General features: G+C 31.9%; 1 protein-coding gene and 1 pseudogene across 1 annotated transcript; one reads left to right on the forward strand and one right to left on the reverse strand.

Annotated features, from left to right (window-relative positions):
* Positions 1-457: 457 nt before the first annotated feature.
* LOC132915900 (uncharacterized) lies at positions 458-17,092 on the forward strand (annotated as a pseudogene).
* A 1,336-nt stretch (positions 17,093-18,428) lies between these two features.
* On the reverse strand, positions 18,429-20,478 carry LOC132915898 (putative serine protease K12H4.7). The gene is made up of 8 exons (XM_060975666.1): positions 20,363-20,478; positions 20,093-20,293; positions 19,784-20,019; positions 19,568-19,703; positions 19,184-19,497; positions 18,977-19,109; positions 18,723-18,892; positions 18,429-18,650 (listed from the first exon to the last, which is right to left on the reverse strand). The coding sequence occupies exons 2-8, from the start codon at positions 20,221-20,223 to the stop codon at positions 18,541-18,543; spliced, it is 1,230 nt and encodes a 409-aa protein (XP_060831649.1). The 5' UTR covers positions 20,224-20,293; positions 20,363-20,478; the 3' UTR covers positions 18,429-18,540.
* Positions 20,479-21,584: the final 1,106 nt, after the last annotated feature.

Below are 21,584 nucleotides of genomic sequence, written 5' to 3' on the forward strand. Positions count from 1 at the left end.
GAAGCGGAAACTAAACTATCGCTGCAACGATGCATCGTTAGAAACGCGATTTCTAATATCGCAGAATGACTCGAGAAATTTCTCTGGCTGGATACTTTTTTATGTAAACGAGAAATTGTCGCCATTTCGAAGACGATTACAAGGGACAAAGCGTGGAAAGCATGTAATTGGAGTTGGTGGTGGCTATGAACTCGGCGACGACTTGACCATCTGGTCACACCTGAAATGTTTTCCAGGTCGGAAGATGTAGTCCTTACCTAGCAGCGGATTATTGCAGATGATTTTATCCGTTCAAATGCAATTGCCGCGACAGGATAGCAATTTGAGACGCCAGTGAAAGCCTAGATCGATGCGAACTGCATTCTACTAGATTGTTTCTGAAGTATCCTCTTCAGTAATGTAATATAACACATTTTATTATCTTAATACCAGGGTATTCTTCTTCCGTCTTTGATCGATGGAAGCTTGTGAGTAGAATCGAGTTTATCGATAGAAATAAAGAGGGTTATTTTCTGTATATTCGTTCTTGTCGATTCTAGTCTTTTATTTGTTGTATCGTGCATTACTACAATGTAGTTGTTTCAAAACTTGAAATTTCATGAGATCATTTTCTTCCACATTTAGATAAAGGCAAATTTGTCTCGTCGGTGGAAATAATTGTTCTTCGTATTATGGAAGTTTCAATTTGAGGGCATTAGACTCTATCTAACGATTTTGCCAATTTATGATTTTAAATCACTGTAATAAAAAACTGTGTTTTAATGGAATACTAATATAGGAATACTAATATTTACAAGAAAAGGAAATCGGGCGTTTTATTTAAATTGAATTAAAATACTGATAGGATACTAATATATTAATATATAGCTATCGTCATATTTTTTGCTTCTCAAATCACTTTCTCTTTCGTTAGTAATTACAATATTCGTATTTAATTACGATTACCACACTCACAGATATTAAATTTAGGTACTTTTAATTAGCAATAATCGAGCATACAAATAAATTAATAATTTAACATTATTACCCAAGTGACTGAAAAAATACATCAATTTCTATAACAATGTTAAAAAAATTACTTAAATAACAATAAAAGTAATACATAAAATAAGTCTAAAAGTATGCAAAGTGCATTAATAAAAAAGTTCCGCTAATCTACATTTTCGAAAAAGCTGATATTTCAATGAAAAACTTGATCTTTTATATATATACTTGATTTTATACACGTATGTATGCATTAAATCAAATATCAATAACTCACTGAAGATATTATTATACACAAATAACGGTGCTTTTAAATTGTCGAGAAATACAATTTCTGAATCACTTTCTATCACTCGAAAGATATCAAGTTCAAATTTTTCACACGTTCTCTGATTGCAGGTGATGGTATACCCGGAACAATTGTTGTTCGTGTGGGAAACAATCGGCCGGACTTGGGAACGAATCCAATTTGCAATCGTTTCACCGATCCCCTCGAAGAAGGGCAACCTCTTTTTTTACCCTGTAATCCGCCTATGCCTGGAATTTTCGTTTCCGTACACTTGGAAGCAAATACACCGGCACTAGTTCCAGTGCAACTTTCATTGTGCGAGTCCTTCGTGTACACTGATCAGGTACGATCAATTTGCTCTACCTGTTTCAAACAAATAAAATTATCCAAGTATCATAAATAGCTTTGTTGTAAGTTATATAATCTATACAATATATATAATATGCAAAAGATATACAAAAACTACGTATAATGCTTGTTATAATATTTAGCAGGTGCAACAAATCTCCACGTAAGTTCAATTTTTTAAATTGTGTTTATAAAAATATAAACTTTCACGAAACTTCCCCTTAGTTACCTTCATAAATTTTGAATCCATGAATGTGAATTATGTTTACTACAGAAGGGACTAATTAATGTGAATTTCAATTGTTAAAAATGGATAATCAAGTTTTAAAAAATATCACATTTCAAAAGACTCTTTATATATACCTTATTTATCATTTCTTATATATATTTTGATAATGTAATTCATTTTGTAGATATAATCAGTATTTTAACACTTTCTACTAATTAAAATGTACCAGGGTTATTAGAAAAACTTGAGTTTTAGGGTTTTTATACTGACTTTTACACCGATTATTCTTTTCTTATGTGTATATTCTTCTTTATGTAAGGTTTTTCCTTTTTATAATTTAAAGAAACGTGACTACTTTTTTATATAGGCTCTTCCCATCGAGAGGTGTCCACAATTTAGAGATCAGCCACCAGGTTCGACAGCAACCTACAATGGAAAATGTTACATATTCTACAATCGCCAACCGATGATATTCCGAGAAGCATTGGCATTCTGTCGTGCACGAGGTGGTACTTTAGTGGATGAAAGTAATCCTGCGTTACAAGGGTTTATTTCGTGGGAACTATGGAGGAGGCACAGGTACCGAATTCATTAATTGTCCACCTCTACGCTTCGCTATCTACTTTCAACTCTTTTCTGTAACATATAACTAGTTCAATTTAATCAAAATCAGACTGATCTATCTAGTTCGTTACAATAGACAATTTATTATATTTAATACTAATAGCAACTTTCATCAAACTGTTATTTTCATATTTAATAGTTAATAAAAATGCTACAGGAAAGGTACAGATATTATTCTATACGGTAGTAATAAAATTTTAAAATAAACACTTTAGCTTCAAAACAAGTCAATTTTCCTATTGTACCATTTGTACCTTGTAATTTGAAATTACTTCTATTACTACCATGAAATAAACTAAACCTACCTTCTGACGTAAATTGTTTACAGTGGCGAGTATAAAAATAGGATAACTTGTACTCATAAATACAAATAATATTAGAGTGAAAACTTTCGTTTCTATTCTTCTTCTTTTATATAGAATTCAAAAATACATCTCTTGTAAAATATTAAATAAATTTTAATCAATATGTAGCAGTTAAATACGAGCAATAACAAATACAAATAATTAGATTAGAATCTTAGATTCTGATACATAGATAATTTAATAAATTATTATAGAAATAGTTTAAGCGAAAGGTAAATTACCATAAAGAGAGTTATTATCATAAACGAAAAAATGTTCAATGTTCATTGTGTAATAAGTGTGTTTTCAACAAGCATTTCTAAAAAGATATACCTTATCTTTATTAAGGAGTGATACTTCGAGTCAATATTGGATGGGTGCAGTAAGAGATCAAAAGGATCGTACGGTTTGGAGGTGGACAGGAAGCGGCGACGAAGTTTCTGTTTCTTTCTGGAGTCTACCTCAAGGCAGCGAAGAAGACTGCGCCCGATATGATGGTAGTAGAGGATGGCTTTGGTCTGATACTCCTTGCACAGCTCGATTAAATTTCATCTGTCAACACCGTGAGTAACAAGTATTTTCTCATTACTATCGAATTACTATCGAATGTCATCTATATAAATGTCATCTTCATTACTATAGAAATATATATATATATATACTTAATTCTTCATAGATATCTTAATACGTACATGATGACACATTGCACAAAACAATTAGAGGACCTTTTCTCATATCACTTTGTCTTTTATATTCGCTTCTTGTGTTTGTACATTGTTTTTTAATTACCATTCAAGATCAATTTTTAGAATACATCATGATATCGTACGAATAGCATGTTGATATATTAGGTTTATAGAACTTCTCCGCTTTTATTTACTTGATTGGTGCGATAATATAGTCAATCCGTTTACTTTTTTTTAGCAACGCGTAAAGAATAGAAAGATATTAAATAAAGGGTGAAAAATATTATGCGAGCCTCTCAAAAGCTAAACTGAACAACTTGGCTTATTGTTCATTTCGTAATTTCATTACACAAGTACACGATTAACGTTCAACTCTCAAGACACGAATGATTTCCTTCCATCAGTTCATTTATCGCAAAATGATGACACTAATGATAGTAAATTCTGTGATAGTAGATTTAAAAAATAATGTTTATATCATCATCAACTTGTTGTATTTTAGAATTTATGGAATTGATCAATATGGTTGCTGAAAAGCTTATGTATAAAAAATGAAGTTCTTATCTCTCTCTTCTGAAAAAGATAGATAGAAAAAGATAGAGAAAAGTAAGCAAATGTATGGAATATCATCTTGTTTTTTAAACGTTACTCATATAAAATCAGTCACATAAAATACAAGATTTTTGTAGGTATTCAATCATACATTTACACTCAATTTAAGAGCAGTCCCATATTCCTAACGTTACGAGCAATCTTCAGTATTGAACTAACATTTAAAAACGCATAAATTATATCTAATAAGAAACAGGTACTCAACTACTGGAAGCTTAACATCAGGTACAATATTTTCATGGAAAACAAACAAAGAGTATTCTTTTTATTAATTATTCTCCTTATTAATTAAGAAGCTACTTTGCTTATAAAATTTTTAAAAAATTACATACCCAAGTATCAAACTCTCGACCAATACGTTCGTCATGTGCACAATGTCCGCGCTATTTTTCTCCGTCAGAGTATCGCGAGAGAAGTTATTGGAAAAATAAACGGTGCCAAGTGAGGCAGTGAGAGAGCCTCATGACGTTTCACAGATAAGTCACCTGTCAGATTCGATTCGTACAATTTATTTATCGGATTTTTACAAATGTCTCTATTCTATATTAGATAGATACTATTCCATACTTGGTCAAACAATGTGAGACAACAAGTAAAACCAAGGAATTCTTTGTTTGCTCTTAGAACCACGAGCGTGTGGTCGACCAGAACAGCCTCCGAATTCCACGATGACGGTGACCACAACAACAGATCGGAATTCCGGAAGCGCATATGAAGTTGGCGCGACGGTGGATTACACTTGTAACGCCGGCAGCCTTCTTATAGGACCGTCGACTCGTACATGCCTCGATACTGGCTTCTACAACGAGTTTCCACCGGTGTGCAAAAGTAAGAGAGCAAGAATTAGACACAGAGGCCACTCGGTGAACCATACACGATCGTCCTATCGATGTTAAATTCAACATTCTGCTCGTTTCAGGCATCGAGTGCGGTTATTCAGCGAACATAAAACACGGAGGTTACACACTTATCAACAATACCGTTAGTTATCTCAGTCAGGTGCTTTATTCCTGCGATGAAGGATACGAGATGACTGATGTAATATCGTTTGATACCTGTGTTGAAACGCTTCGCCAACGAGCATTTTGAAGGAAATTGGTAAGAATATTAGTTGGTGTTGGATCCTGATGACATCATCTTTCTGATTGTTTATTGATCCTCTCGTTGCGGCTTGATTTTGTTCCTGATTCTAGAATCGTTTAAATTGGTTTATCATTTTTAGAGATTTATGGTAGAGATTGAAATTAATCTGATTGAAGATAAGCTTTGAATGCGTGCATGATTTTAATATGAGAATTTTTATGTTGCACAACTGACAAATTCCTGTGTCAGTTGCACTGTGTAGTGTTTATTCATGAAAATGAATAAATAGTGTAATAACGTAATGCAATGAATCTTTTCCTTTTTTTCTCCCCATGTTGCGAATCATCTACACAAGCGTTTCATGCGACCGTAAGCGATAAAAGTAAAAAGAAAATCATGGAGTACATTCAGTTTAAGCAGATATAAATATAAATATGTACGCATGTACATTTTCCAAGATACTCATCGATACATTATAATAATATATTATGATCAGATTTTTATACTTTCTCTCTAAGATTTCTAATTTGAGATTAAAACAAAATATTTTCGATTTTTATGAGACATTAAATGCTACAATATTTATTAATGAAACACCGATATAGTAGTAATAAAGCCAAAATGTTGTATAAAACAATTTTATAAAACGGTTTTATAAAAAATAATATAGAAGGATATGTATAACTTATATAAATAGACTTTTCATTTTTAGTTTAACGCTACATAGACATTGTTTACAGCTTATTAATAAATTATAATGGATTAGTAATTTGCAGAAGAAACAATTTGTTCCGATTACAGGTCGTGCAAGACTGACATGCGATATCGATGAGCGCTGGAACGGACCGCCACCACGTTGCGAGCCAATTCTGTGCGATCCTCCTGCTCCTGTTCCACATAGTTATATTCAAATCGATGAAGTCAACGAGACCGAGACAGTACCATCGAAAACGAACTTCAGTCGAAGTCTTCTCGTAGGCAGTATCGTTACATACACTTGCGAGAAGGGTTATAGACTTTCTGGCTTCCGACAAATATTATGCTTGCCTACTGGCTTATATGATCATGTCGCACCCACTTGTACGGGTATGTGATTTAATTATTTTTATGGAATAAATACAAATTTAATTATTTCTTTAGAAAGAGAAGCAAGTCATTTTTCGTGATAGTGTTTGCAATCTTCAAATACGAGGATAATTTAATTTCATAATTAATTATTGAATCTTTATTAATGTAAATGATATAATATGAGAATATTCAAAGGTTGTTTTTCAATCCAATTCATGAGATATTTATTTTATACTTGGAACTTAAATTCATTTATGCATATAACTGTTATGCGCGTAGCAACTCAAAGAATTAATAAGTAATTCATAATTGTTTTAATATATACATATATAAATTTCAAAATGAATTCTGATTTACAACAGTATTGTTTTCAACCAAATTCTACTTAACTATTGTGTACCTTCTGTACCTGACTGTTATATGTGTGTGTCCGTGCGTGTGTGTGTATAAAAATAGTATAATACATATACTATTAATATAATATAAATGCTTATATATTAAAATATTATTTTAAACTAAATCACATATAATACGTATGAAATCTGTATTATAATATATCTGCAATAACTGTAGTTGCAATAATTGCAATAATTAATTTCAGTAATTTCAATAACGATATATGTAGATTATCATTTACATTTAATTTTTTGTTGAAATCGCAAACAATAATCTTTTGTCGTATTGACCTCTTAAGGACTCTTGACCTCTTACTCTACAAAATTCAATCAAAAATGTACTCAATTTTTTCGTTATCAATTTAAAACTATATTAATACGCTAATATATCATAATTAGAATTACAAAAAGGCTCTTTTCACTTAAACCAATACAGGAGGTCTAAGATAAGATTACAGAAGAACCACGTACCACCGTGACTGTGTCTTCCCGAACAACCGTGCGACCAACGAAGAACCAGCAGAACCCAACACACATTCCTACCACCTCGAGTTCGAACCACAACAATCTCGACGACCACAACCACAACCACCTCTGTGCCACCACGAAGAGTGGCTAGCACCGCCGAATTACCCGCGACGGTTCGGGAAACCATAGCAAGGAAACCAAATATTGGTCTTCAGAGACCAGCACCGCCTCCGTCGCCACCTTTGAACGACGACACCAACGATCATCCTCAGGACAATGAAATTTCTGGCAGTGGAGTGGACAATGCTCAGGCTGGCATTGGAACTGGTGTTCCTGAACCTTCTGGACCTTTCAGGGTGGACAACGCCGACCAGTCGAGTAACACTCATCAAGCAAAATTAAATCTAGGCGCGGTGATCGCCTTGGGTGTCTTCGGTGGTTTCGTATTCCTTGCTGCTGTAATCACCACCGTTGTAATACTCATACGCAGGTAAAAGCAAATCACTCACCTAAATCCGCGAATCGCGTGTAGAATGATGGCATTATCGAGTTGTTGTCGGTTCTTTTGATTTCTGTGATTTGGTTGCACCAAAAGTAACGCCTGTTTTGTGATGTCAGATTATATTCATCTTTGTTTTTATTTGTTTGTTACGTTTTGCTCGTTTTCTAGCGCGTTGTTTATTCGTTTCTCATTCGTTGCTGGGAGCAATTTGAGGATTATTTTATTACGAGTAAGGATAATTAATTAAATTAATTAAATAATATTTTTCATATATTTCATAGGTAATTTCAATTCTATATTTTGAAACGAAATAATTTGCGTGTGTTTAAATGGAAATATGAATGTTTGATAGAGATTAACATTCAATTTCTAATCGTTGAATTTCAAAATTAGGAAAGAAATTTAAATATTTTTCATTGCATTAATTGGAAAATTAAATGGAAAAAAAAAGAACTTGATTTGAAACTTTTACTGATACTGATACTGAAAAAGTTTATTTCGTGGCAAAATACATTTGTTTTAATCTTTGGGATTTGTTTAATTTCGTTCAATTTCTAATATCTCTACTTTAAATTAAACTTCCTAAAATTAGAAATATCCTGATATTTTCACATACTATCAGTTATGGGAATTAAACAAATTTCGTATCACTTCAAATGAATAGAAATCTTAAGATATAAATGGTGGAAGCCAATAAAATTACTCTTATACATATACTACTTCCTTTTATCGTATTACTCTATTAGAAGGAGGAAATTTCTTACTAATTCTCTAATGGCTCGATGGCAACCTACTTATTTAAAAGACTGGTTTTCTCGTCCTTACCATTGACTGACTATCAATTACCGTAAATATTCAAATATACGTAGCGTAGATGCATGTTACATTGTTCCCATTTTGACTTTTAGATTCTTGTGTCATGAAACATGTTATATTGGTAATCATCTGATTCTCTTGTTATCTGCAATTTAAAAATTGTATTGCCTTCGACTTCTCTAACAGGCATTATTTCTTGGACAGACTATGCATAACTGTAGCTTCTATATACATACAATACATTCGCTCTTTGACCCTACGTGTATATATTGTATCGCTTACTCTACATTTGTTTAAACTTTCTTTATTCTTTCATCTGTCTTCTTGCCTATTTTCTTCTTATCTAAACTCGCGTTTCGTAGCTCCCTCGAAATATTGTAATTTGTAATTCATTCCGGGTGTTGTAATTAGTGTAACAAAGAGTTGTTACGTAAACAGTCTTTGCAGAAGAAAACGTGTAAGAATCAATAACCTCCGAGCCCTCTTAATTTCGATTATATTTTTGTTTTTAATATTGTCGACTGGTAATATTATAAATGTTGTTTCTATGCAGCATGCTGTAAAACATTACATTTTAAGTGAAAAAATACAACGTTACTAGACCAAGATATCTTCTGGAAAATTTCCATCTATATCTAAAATACGCTTTTACGATGTGCATTGTGAATTATTTTGGATGCAGATTAAAAGTTTACAACGAACTACGCTCCAGGTTTTGGTTGATAAAAGAAATATTGTAGAATCTTTGTTATTCGAAAGATTGGAAATTTTTGAATTCATGGAAACGCAATATATTTGTTCTCTTAGTTTCATACATTTTAGAAACATAGGAATCGCAATTTCTTTTTGAATGCAGTTTTAATCCAAACGTTAGTTTTTATAGACATTGAAATCATTGAAATTTCGAATCTGCATAACATTATAATATAGAACATTATATTACCATTGAATTCGTGTAAAGTAATCTGGTTTTGAAAAAAAAAAAGGAAAGAAAAAGAGCAAAAAATGCGTTATAAAAAAATTACGTACCTTATAGAATGATTTAACACGAATTCTTAACAGAAATTCAAATGAGAGGTTCTATTGCATCTTTTATCAAAACATGAATTATTTTGTTTGATTAAAAAATTGACATAAGACGTACATATGATTTTTGCGTTAGAAAATGTAGAACAAGATTTTTGTAAATTTTTGTTATAAGAGAATACAATTATAAGAAACGGCAAAATGATCGACCCTTTCGAAGGTGATTAACACTTTCTAAATTGAAAGTCCATGTTTGTTAATCAAACCATACATGTTCCTAATTATATTCATTACAATTCTTTAAAATTGATATTACTAACATGATCTATTCTTTTCAAAAAGCATAATAATTTAAAAAGTTCTCTGCATCTTTCATTACGTCGAAGATAATTTATTAATGAGATTGCGTACGATATTCTTTTTTTCTCAAGAGAACAAATTATTGTAGATTATTTTCCGTGACGAAAGGGTTAGAAATTTAAAATTAGACAAACTTGTCTACATGGGACATTCAAACTAATCCTTTCATTGCTGTTAATTACCTATTTACCTACACGATATACATATAAAAAAATTATAATTAACTATAACATCGAAAATTACAAATTTTAAAGTATAATATAACATTTACCTCAATATTTACATTGTATAATTTAAAAAGTTAACAAATCCATTTATACACTGCGTTTCATAATTATAAAACCATCCAAAAACTTTCAATTTTTATGTGTCATATTATAATTTTTATATTTCGTCATAATGTCATATTTCAATAAGCTTAATTGTTCGATTTTGAACTTTCGAATATAATTCTAATTTATTTGTATAAGAATTGAAGAGTTTAGAATGGTTTTATAGTTATGGGACGCAGTGTATATAGTGTCTAAAATACTCACTTTTCTTTAACAATATATTTGCCATGAAGATTCAATTATTACATACATTAACAGATGAAGATTTACATTTAAAAATTATCTCAGCAACGAAAGGGTTAATCCAAACAATCATAATAAAACAATCATTCAAGGGAAGAGAAAAAATATCAGCATTAACCCTTTGTGGTCGTATGTTTATTCTCAGCTACCAAAAAGAAAAAGAACCGTTCTAATTGTATAATAATATTAACTTTTCATATTGACAACATATTTCATTTCGAAGATACACCCTAATAGGATTCTGCAAATTAATACAGTTAAATATTTTCTTATCTTGAATTATTTGACAAAGGATGCTCCAAAATGCTCCAAATGCAAAAAGAAAACTGAATGATATAATACATATATATATATATATACAGTAAACTGCGAATTTTTATGCAAATGCATATTTTGCATATATTTTTTACATATATCAATATAATTAAAAAGAAATAAAATCAAGACAGATATTTGTTTCATCTATGAAGTGTTATAATGAGCACAGTATTTGGATTATTTTTTATATATTTTCGCACATTATTTCGCACATTCTATAAATTTTTACGCCCTCGAATTTGCAATTTAATTACCAGTATCTGTTCAATGAAAATTAATTCCAACTAGCACGGTGCCCATATCTCGGCTGAATAAGATCGCAAAGGGTTAAAAAAGAAATAGTAACGTCCGCAAAAAAAGAAATAATTTTAAAAAGTGGAAAAAATAAAAGAAAAAAAAAAAGAAAAAAAAGGAAAAGATTGATCGGAGGAAACTAGGTAACGATCAAGAAATAACAATTAACACTGAGCCCATTTGCGTTGCGGTGGCTAGCGGCAGTGGCAGCGTCAGAGGAAGGCGTCGCAGGGGGCTTGGCGGGATTGGTGCGTTGAGGGGTGGCGGTAGTGGTGGCCTTGGAAGGGGTGACACCGGGATGCCCTCGCGTTGGTATACGCTACTGGCGCTGCCCTTCCCCGACCAGCACCTGGGGCGCCGCGACTTGACGGCTCGCCGCGGCACCGATCATCCTTATTCCTTCGGCCTCTCGGCGGCCCATCGCGCTGGGTACCTTTCCAACCCTATATAGTCTATATATATACATATATAGTCCACCATTATCGCCTTCACCCTCCACGCAACCACCGCCCACCACTACATCAACCATCACCACGTACCACTACAACCGCCATGCGCCACCCTCGCGAGTGATTACTAGTCAAGGTAAACGAGCAACGTTTATAATGAGCACCCATATATAGCGATAGCTCGTTCACCACCGCTCACCACGATTACCACGTATTTTTAAAGCTTCTCCTCTTCTTCCGGACGCACACAGGTCAATGCAGCGTTCACGCACTTTCTTCCCCCCAAGTAGCTTCATCTATGTGTACTGTTCTCTTAGCACATCGTTTAAATAGGATTGGGCACTATCCTTTTCGTTAATGGAAGAGATTCGATTTAAGGGAAGAATATACGTATAGTGAGAAGTTTAGAGTTTGATGGGATGAAGTGTTCTATGAAAAAATTTGCTCAGTTTCTGAAAATTATTTGTCTCTGAATTAAGATAACTTGCCCATCGATTAATAATGGTTCGTGATTTAAATAAATAAAGGAAAAGTAATTGCTAGATAGCTTAATAAGACGAAGTAATCGCAAATAAACGAGTAATTAGCGGAAGAAATATAATAATATTTTGTTGACTGTTAAACATAACTCAATTCGCATGAAAAGTTGTTCTAAACTGATATTCGCACTGATTTTTTATTAACTCTTTAACGTTCAAATCTTGTTGTCGAGGGACGTTATACACCATCGCTCAAAAGTCATAAAACAGTTATTATATTAGCTCAAAATTGGAAAAAATTAAATATATAATAAAGACATCAAGAAATAGTATTTGTACAGTGAAGAAATTATACACTACTAATATACATAATGATTTTATTAAAACAGGCTTGTAATTGAAAATTCATGATCTATAACAAATACCAACATTTTATTAAAAATACGAGATGTCCTAACACTTTTGAACAAGGGCGTTCAAGAGATAGTTTCGATTCGATAATATCAATGTTTAAATCAAATAAACCGGCACGTGATCAACCTATTGACTCCATTCGTCAATTATACGGACTTGAGCAAACTGGATGTTTCTACTTGCTTGCTGGTTTATGTTATAGGTTTGCACAAACTAGATATTTCCACTATATGCCAATTTATGCAATATAGAAATATATATCTTTTGTTTCCTTTTTTGTTTTTAATTTAATTTTAAATAGAATTTGTCGTTACATTTAAATTAGATTATATATTTTGTTAGTGTATTAATACCTAATTCTAAGGTTTTAACTTTTCAACTTGAAATGTCGCTGTACTTCCATATTTTATTTCCCACTATGTTCCCTCTGTTCAATACATGTGAATTGTTTCAACAATTTAGTACTAATGCACATATTCAACTGTTTTCGAACTTTCATTTAATTATTTGTATTTCGATATTTCATTGGTCGTAAAAATACTTCCTGTTGTTATATTTGATATAACTCTTCTATTACTTCGGGTTAAAAACGTGGAGCATCATTAAATTGTCAGATAACTTTAATTAACTGATATTTATAGGCTTAAATAATAAGAAATAATAGCATGATATAATTATGACTGAATACGATAAAACTGAATGTATAAAATTCCAGCGACATTCAAAATTACCATACCCATTGAGACTGAATAACCTTTTTAAAATTGGACCAAATGATTTGGATTTTTTTTAGAAATTAGGAAGATTATTTTACTAGATCAAGTATAAAAAAATTTTTTGAAAAAACTACAACTGGTCGGAATCGCCAAGAAAGAAAGTAAACATTATATTTTCCGCAACTTCTTTGTCTGAGCTTGTAATGAAAATTGAAACGATACATTTTAGACATTTATATCAGTTACATACATGCTGAAAATTTCATCGAAATCGGTTAACGTTGCTATGAGCTGCAAACGTTTAAAGATGGTGAAAAATGGCCTGAAATTTACGTCTTTCGGTGCCTGTCGCTTGTTTTCGCGTCAACCAATTTTAATAAAATTTTCGGCATATATGTACATGTATAACTGATAGAAATGTTCGAAATGTTGTTTAAAGTTTCATTACAATTCCAAGAAAAAATTTTGGGAAATGCTTACTTTTTCCTTACTTTTTTTCTTGACGATTCCAACCAATTGCAATTTTTTTAGAACTTTTTTTATACGTCATCTAGTAAACCAATCCTCCTAACTTATCAAAAATATTCAAACCGTGCGGTCCTATTTTTAAGCAGTTATTCAGTTTTAAAGAGTGTTACAACAATTTTGGAAGTTACTGTAAATATAGAACTTTAAATTGACAACTAAACATATTTGTATAATCTCAACAAATTAAAATTTACTATCTCTGTATTCACAATTATATCTGTGAATATTAAAATTTATTTAATAGCATAGTTTGATAATGTTTCATAAAGTTTCTGGTTGTACAATAAGCTATGCTGAAGGAAAAATGCGATGATTACTAGAAAATGGCTCACTATATATAGTAAAATAATTTTAATAAAAATCACAAGAGATTTAAATTATAATAAACTCCTAATATATCTATATCTAACTATTTGGTGCTCCTTCCATCTTCAAATTGGTGATGGTATTGCTAATGATTTCACTACAAATTGCTTCAATTACACTTCGCTAAATTATGTTTCCCAAACAAACATACGTAATACAAAATGAAACAATCGATTTGGCTTCAGTTTCTCAACTTAAGTGTTATAATAAAAACCAGAAATATTTGAATAAGAATTTTCTATAAGGAACAATCTAAATATCTGAAAGCCAAATCGATAATACAACAAACCGCATATATATCTTGCTTACTGTATATATATGTTCCTAAGAAGAAAGAAGGAAGATCATAAATTATTAATTAGAAATACACTATGGGTCTAAAACGAATGAAATCAGCGAGATTCTAAATTCAAAATAAAAATAATGTTAATTCGTCCTTTCGCGGGGAGACGCGTCTCCGTTAGGCGCGTCAACGGGAGTCGTAAATTCCCGTTACGATCTACGAATCGACACCGCGAGCAGGGCAATCCCCTGATTTCAGTTACGATAATAGGGGTGGTTATATTGAAATAACTGTAGTCTCCAGTTATATATTTTTATTTATTTCACACTTTTCACAACACTTGGAACGTATATAGAAATATGTTGAAATTGATACCGTTTAACGCGATGAATCCCGATATCGTGTGAAACTATTAGACTAGCTTGCTGAATGAGTGCAAGAACCGTCCGAAGTATGTTGACGCCAAGAATCGACTGTCTCGTTGGCGTGAATTGAAGTTACTGCCTCGGTGGCTAGAATTGTACTTGACTGACTCAACTCATGCCATTTAGGGGGAAAGATCGGTTTGGGTGTGCCCTTACCGAACCAAGGACCCGGATTCGTTGTTCACACGATCCGCGATGCCCATTGGTTATAGCCGAAGTTAATAAACATAATGCGAGGAGAAAGTCTCCTGCATATTTGGCTCATGGGTGGCCTTGGTCTTGGGAAAAACCCGCCATTTAGCGGGACACATCTGCTTTCCCCGTAATTAGCAAGAGAGTGCAATAAACCTAATGACTGTTCAAATGACCATCCATAAACCGAATAATATTTGTATGAATCGAAATTAAGTTGAAAAGATTCGGTTTATGGTGGTTCCTTAGGTTACTGCAGGTCAGTTTGACGAGAGATAGGCGTCGGCGGTCAGACCGAAAGGTACGTCGCACTGACCGTCTAGCCCGCCGTAACAAATAACAAAATTACATCGAAGCATTTATTTTCGAAAAAATGTATATGTGTTACTTTTCAAGTACATATATATTTGCTTCATTCCCAGCTATACAGGAATAAATAATCGACAAGAGACTATTTTACGTATAAAAATGTAAAATAGAAATTTTTCGTTTGAAGCTTCCTTTTGAAGAAAATAAAGTTTGATCCTATTCGGTCAAGAAATCGCATATTCAACAAACTTTCAAATTTTATTTTCTTGAAAATTAAACTCTAAGCGAATAAATCTTATTCTATATTTTCGGGTCGAAAAAATTTAATTTATTTTCGTATGTAGAATAACATCCTGTCAATTCCTTACTCCTACCCAGTCGAAAATCAATCAAATACATGAATACCTATGTGATAAGTTTCCAAACACGATTTTCTATAAAATGAAATCTTCGACGCAATTTTATCTTTTTATTTTCGTGTTATTTTGAACTAGAGAATCTCTCCTGACTTCATTTATGCTATAAATTTAGATCCAAGGTGTATAAATTAAACACAACAATAATATTGTATTGTTTTCAAGTTAGAAAAATAAAACAGTAATATAAAATATTACTTGGCCCCTCTTGCACAATACAACTAATGTTATTAGTGAAATTTTACATATTACAAATTATAAGTTACCTTCTATACATTAGTTTTCTAGAAAACTACTTCTGTACATCAATTTAACAAATTACCATTCAATAGTCTTATTCGACTAATGTTCTATATAAAATAGAAAAATTGTACAACTTATCATTTTGTCAACCTACAGATATTACCAGTAAATCATTATGCATAAAGGTCTCGAAGTTGAAATAATAATAAATATTTGTTAAACTATTCACACAGAAATCGCGGTAGAAGCAGCAAGCATTACCGACACCGTGCATCTCCAGATTGCAATACCGTGGCCAGCTTTGGAAGCAGTTCCTCTGAGAGTCGAGGAGGACTGAATCGATATTACCGTCAAGCTTGGGAAAATCTGCATGAGACGGCCGGTCATAAGACCAATCATCCTCCTCTTCGTCGCAAGGAGACCCTGGATGAACCAGGATACCGAGAAAATTACCGTGGCAACAACACCGAGAGAGATGGTTCAGAATTAGTTGTGAGCGATGTAGCCACGTACCCGTCTAACAAGCACGCCAGCATTTCTGACAAGAAACGCCATCATCATCATCATCATCATCACCACGGTAACTCTACGCCCGAGTGGAGGCAGTCTCAGTCTCATCACAGATACTAAACATAAAATCGGTTACCTAGAACCGCTTATTTTTTTGAGATTTTCGGTGAATCGATTATTGTGACGAGTCGCGATTAGATCACGAGCAAGTTGTATTTTTTATGCTGTATGCATATTTTATAAATGGTGACGCACTGGAAGATGGTGACTTTATGTTAGGAAATACGTACAAAATGTAAGGTAAATTTCTTTCAATATAGAGTTTTAATTTCAGCAAATGTATTTTTGATTATTTGTTGAATGTGAAAGATATAATTAATTGAATGTTTATTTGGTAATATTTGGATTTAAAAATATTTGTACAGACAAATTTGTTTACATAAGTGAAATACTTCTTGTGTATGTGTATTTTTATATATAAGAACATCTCTTTTTTATTTCTTCAATACAGTAGTATGTGAATTTTATATATTGATCTGATTCTTTAAGAAAAAAATTGATGAATTCATACATTGCTTTAATTTCAATTTTAATTTCTAAATAACTTTATTTTTTATAGAAAAGCACATCTATCTCAAAATCTTTTGAGGTGGATCGTTGACATTTTCTATAATATTCTAGATCTAAATTACACATATACATTTTGAAACATGTATAAAATCTTGTGTTTAAAATTCAACTAACTGTTTCTAGTAATTCAGCTAATTCTAAGTTAGAATATCAAAAATGTATATTGTTTTTCATTTACAATTCAAAGTTTACTTAGAAGAATGTATATTTAACATGAATTATAAATCTTTGTCCCAAATTTTTTCAAGAAATATGTATATGTATATCTAATATTCTTAGAACAATATTTTGTAGTCATTTGACGAAGAAATTAGTAAAATAAAATATTACCAAATGCATATATATCATAACAAACGTTTAACAAATATTTAAAATCATTTTTTTTAGAAATAAAGTTTCATGTGGATAAATTTTCTTATATTTCATCTTATTTTTAGCATTAAATCACCATCCATCCATGTATTCTGCTATATCATTTATGAAATAATTTGTAACTCCATTTAAAATGGAAACTTAAAACAACATGGTGAACAATTCAAACGTTGCGTAGGAGAATTTTTAAGCGTGATTCATAGATAGAAAAACTAATTCATCCTACATTTATTGTTCTGTTATACAGTAAATTATTTACGACTACCTTGTTACGTAATGTAAATACCGTATACTGCAGTAGCGTAAGTCAAAGATGAAAGTTGTGGATGTAGGAGGATCACGAGTTGATCGAAGGATATGCCAAAAAAATGAGAAAGTAATATATTCGATACAAACTATTATAAGAATGTTCGATTATAATAGGATTGACAATATTTTATGAAAATCATACGCATACTCGGTTGATCAATATCTGTAATGGGCACCTTGGCCTCGCCTTAAAGGAATCGAACAAACTCATAACGAAACGATATTCGAAGATGGTACCGTTAAGGAAAGGCCGACGCTATACATATCAGAATCAAAATTCATTTAGTTATGGTGCTCATTTTAAGACACTTTGCACTTATTCAAATTCATGTCGGATCTGTTTTTGCAGATTTTAAAACACCTTAATTAATTATTTGTGTTTAGTATTATTTTAACCAGTTGAACATCTTTTCTCATGCTTGTCAAGAATAGAACATATATAATTAATAGATATGTATTTATTCATTGATTGACGTAAGATATTCGTAGTAAGTTTGTACATGTATTTATTTAATACTTCAATAATCTACAAAAAATTGTAATAGTGCCATTATGGGCAAACTTGTTTGATTGTATCTATACATGCATTCTAGTTCTTTAAACATAAACACAGAATGGTGAACACTCGTGTATCTTCAGTAACTTGTTATGTACGTACATAGTTAGTTTTAGTCTTAGTTATGCACGAATTGTTTCAACTAAAAATATTTATGTATCATAATTGTTTCACAGAGGTTCATAAAGGAAAATACAAATTGTTCAAAAAGTTAATAAGATAAATTTAATTCTTTTAATACATCATTTTTGTTTAAAAAAATAAAAAACTACTTATCATAAAGTAGTTAAATGTAGCACACACAGCGTTAAAAATATCATATTTAATTATGCAGCCATTCATCTATTAAATGTCCAACCTCAACTCTGGCAGCTTTCAACTGAAGTGGATCATTTTTGGAAGGAGGATACATGTTGGCACAATGAGCAGTACCTATGGTCATAATAATAAATAAATTTTTTGTATTACACGAAAAATGAAAAATTTCAATTAATATGTACACACCATCAATATAAATGACAGGTATTTGCGGATTTGCTGATTTTGTAATTCCCAAAACATGCCAAGGATCAATTGATCCATGTACAAATACTACATTTGTAGTCTTTAAATCTAATCCTCCATACAGAATATTTGTTCTATTCACTGCCGAATTCAGCAAATGAATATTGTACCTGTTAGAATACGGAAATGTTATAATTTTATAGCTGATGATTTATCATAATTGAGAAATGTATTTATCGTAATTTTAAATAAACCTTGGGCCAAATATATCAATGCATTGTTGTACAAAGAAATCTACTGGGAAAGTTTCACTAAATAATTTTGGGGGTGCTGTCGAAGTTTGAAAGAATCCAAATTCTGTACACGTTTGGTACGTCCATTGACGTCCTACAAGAAATATATTTTAAAATACAATAAATAAAAATTAAAACAGCAATAGTATAAGTAAAAAAATACATTACCCCCTTCTGCTTCTTCGCTAGCCCATGTTATGTTCCGAAGTTTATGAATCATTTTATTATACATATAATCCAAACACTTTTTTTCTGATGCTTGTAATATTTTAGTGCTCAAAATTGCAAGTCTGTCAATAGCAATACCCAATGTTTCGTTCGTTAATATGTCGCAGGCACTATCGATAGTTAAATTAGCCATTGCGGAATTATTACGATTGTCTTTATTGTACTGTACAATACCAGCAAAGATGCTTGCTATTGTTTCATACAAATTCGAAATATCATTACGTTTGGTATGTTCGTTGATTGGATCACATAAACTATAAGTAAAAATAATTTTTCAATAATGATATAGTTGATTTGTAAATGAAGAATTTTACTTTTACTTACATAAATTTTTTAGCTATTCCTTGTTGACCGATAGGACGATGTAACATTATATGAAATTGTTTGTTTGCTTCTAGTATTGCATTTACACATGCTTCAGAATATTCTTTGAGGGCATTTTCAACAACAACAAAGTATTCTATAAAGTATAATTATTAATATAAAACACTTCTGTTTTAAATAAAATATTTTTTATATTTAAGTGTATCTTATATTTACCCTGAAAATCAATTTCTGCTAATAAAGGATCACTAGCAGAAACTGCCCCGTGTACTAAATGAGGATATTTATTACGCAACCAAGCAGCTAATGATCCAGCATATGATCCTCCAAATGCAATCCATTTAGTACCAGCTGGTAACTTGTAATTAATATTCATGAATTCTATAAAGTAAGCCAAATCTGCAAGTGCCTGTTGCGATGAAAGATACATTAAATTTTTCACGCCGAGATCCCTGCAGATAACAAAAACGTAACATTATAACTTAAAATGTATCAATTATATATTTTATAAACAATGTTACATACGAAGTAGGATGACTTTGTCCATAAAAGCGGTGTTCCACTTGAAAACATAGCGTTCCAAATTGCTTAGCATATTCGATCCATTGACCTTCTGCCATCCATTTAGCATTTGCTGCAGCTTCACCACTTATCATCAAAAATACTGGACCACCTTTCTTATAGTGCTCTCCAACCTAACCCCAACCTAACGTTTACGAAATATCTCTGAAAAAATAATAAAAAGATTTATATTATAAAATAAAAATTAAGAAATATTTAATATATTCTTATTACCTGTTGCCAAACACGCGCATCAGTTGGATCAAAGTGATCTAGAAACTGTGTAAACCATTCAGCACTTGGAAGTTCATGATCTTCAGATAAAATTGGAGCACCCAGATTACCATATTTGCTTCGACCCCTCATAAAAGTCTACTAGTAAAGAAGACAAACGGGCATTGCTGAAAGAAGAAACAGTTGATATAGATATATCAAATGCCAGTTAAAAATAGTTCAATTGTTTTATTATCAGAACCTACGCAAAGCAATATTATTCCAAATTTAATGTAATTTTTATATAGGCAATAGTTTGCCAGAAAGAGTGCAGGTCGTACTTTATGAACAATTAATATTTCCTTTGTGCATCAAAATTGAAGATTGTGAGGCTGAACTGAACAAGTGCCTTGTATATATCCTGTTTATTAAACTATGAATTTGATAACTTAGTGTAAAGATATAGAAGGGATTCGGAAATTCAAATAGTTCACTTTATTCAACACACAACAGTTATACACATATGTTATACTCTGAAGACCTCGTAAACCTACTCGCACGCTCGCTTGTTGTCAACCGACTCTTCCAGATGCTTCTTAACGACTGCTTATCGGATTTACATGATTCGTCGAATTACTTAATAGAACCTTTAAACCTTATTACTTTATTTACATTCCTCTTAGTTTACATTCATCCATGACCTAAACCTTTCAAATTTCTCTCTACACAGTGCCTTCGTAAAAATATCCGCAGTATTATCGCCTGTACTTACTTTAATTATATTTATCTTGTTTTGTTGTTGAAGAGTGTGCTATATTTCGCGTCCTTTATTTGTTGATAATATATACGTTCCAAGCAAGGCGGTTGAATACCCGGCATCTCGCTGTGTCGGGCGACCCACTGCTGGACCATGTCACGCATCTCGATTTCATCATTGTTTCCTACGTCGTCGATTGTCTCTATTTGGAAACAGCTGTGCACCCTCGGATACAAAGTTGAATAAAAGTGGCAGTTAAGCAGTACCAGGATGAAGTCTGCCAATACCTCACTGATGTTAAGGGGTAACACGATCCAGTTATAGCTTACAGAGTCTGTATTCTGTAAAAAGACAATAGTTCGTAGTCATTTATCAATTTATCATTTATCAATTTGTCATTTATCAATTTTGATAAATAACAAGAGATGTAAAAGACATGTAAACTGCGTAAAATTCTCGGAAGAATTAGAAAGAAGATATTAGTGT

Source organism: Bombus pascuorum, unplaced genomic scaffold, assembly GCF_905332965.1.
Source record: "Bombus pascuorum unplaced genomic scaffold, iyBomPasc1.1, whole genome shotgun sequence".
NCBI classification, from domain to species: Eukaryota; Metazoa; Arthropoda; class Insecta; order Hymenoptera; family Apidae; genus Bombus; species Bombus pascuorum.

What these genes read in the sequence shown, in the direction of transcription:
- LOC132915898 (XM_060975666.1), bottom strand. Translation starts at nt 20,223, where the DNA reads ATGATAAGTGGTGAAGCTGCAGCAAATGCTAAATGGATGGCAGAAGGT. An exon ending in AGCAGAAATTGATTTTCAGG is followed by an intron (nt 19,704 to 19,783) that starts GTAAATATAAGA and finishes TATACTTTATAG; the next exon opens with AATACTTTGTTGTTGTTGAA. An exon ending in GGAATAGCTAAAAAATTTAT is followed by an intron (nt 19,498 to 19,567) that starts GTAAGTAAAAGT and finishes TTTTACTTATAG; the next exon opens with TTTATGTGATCCAATCAACG.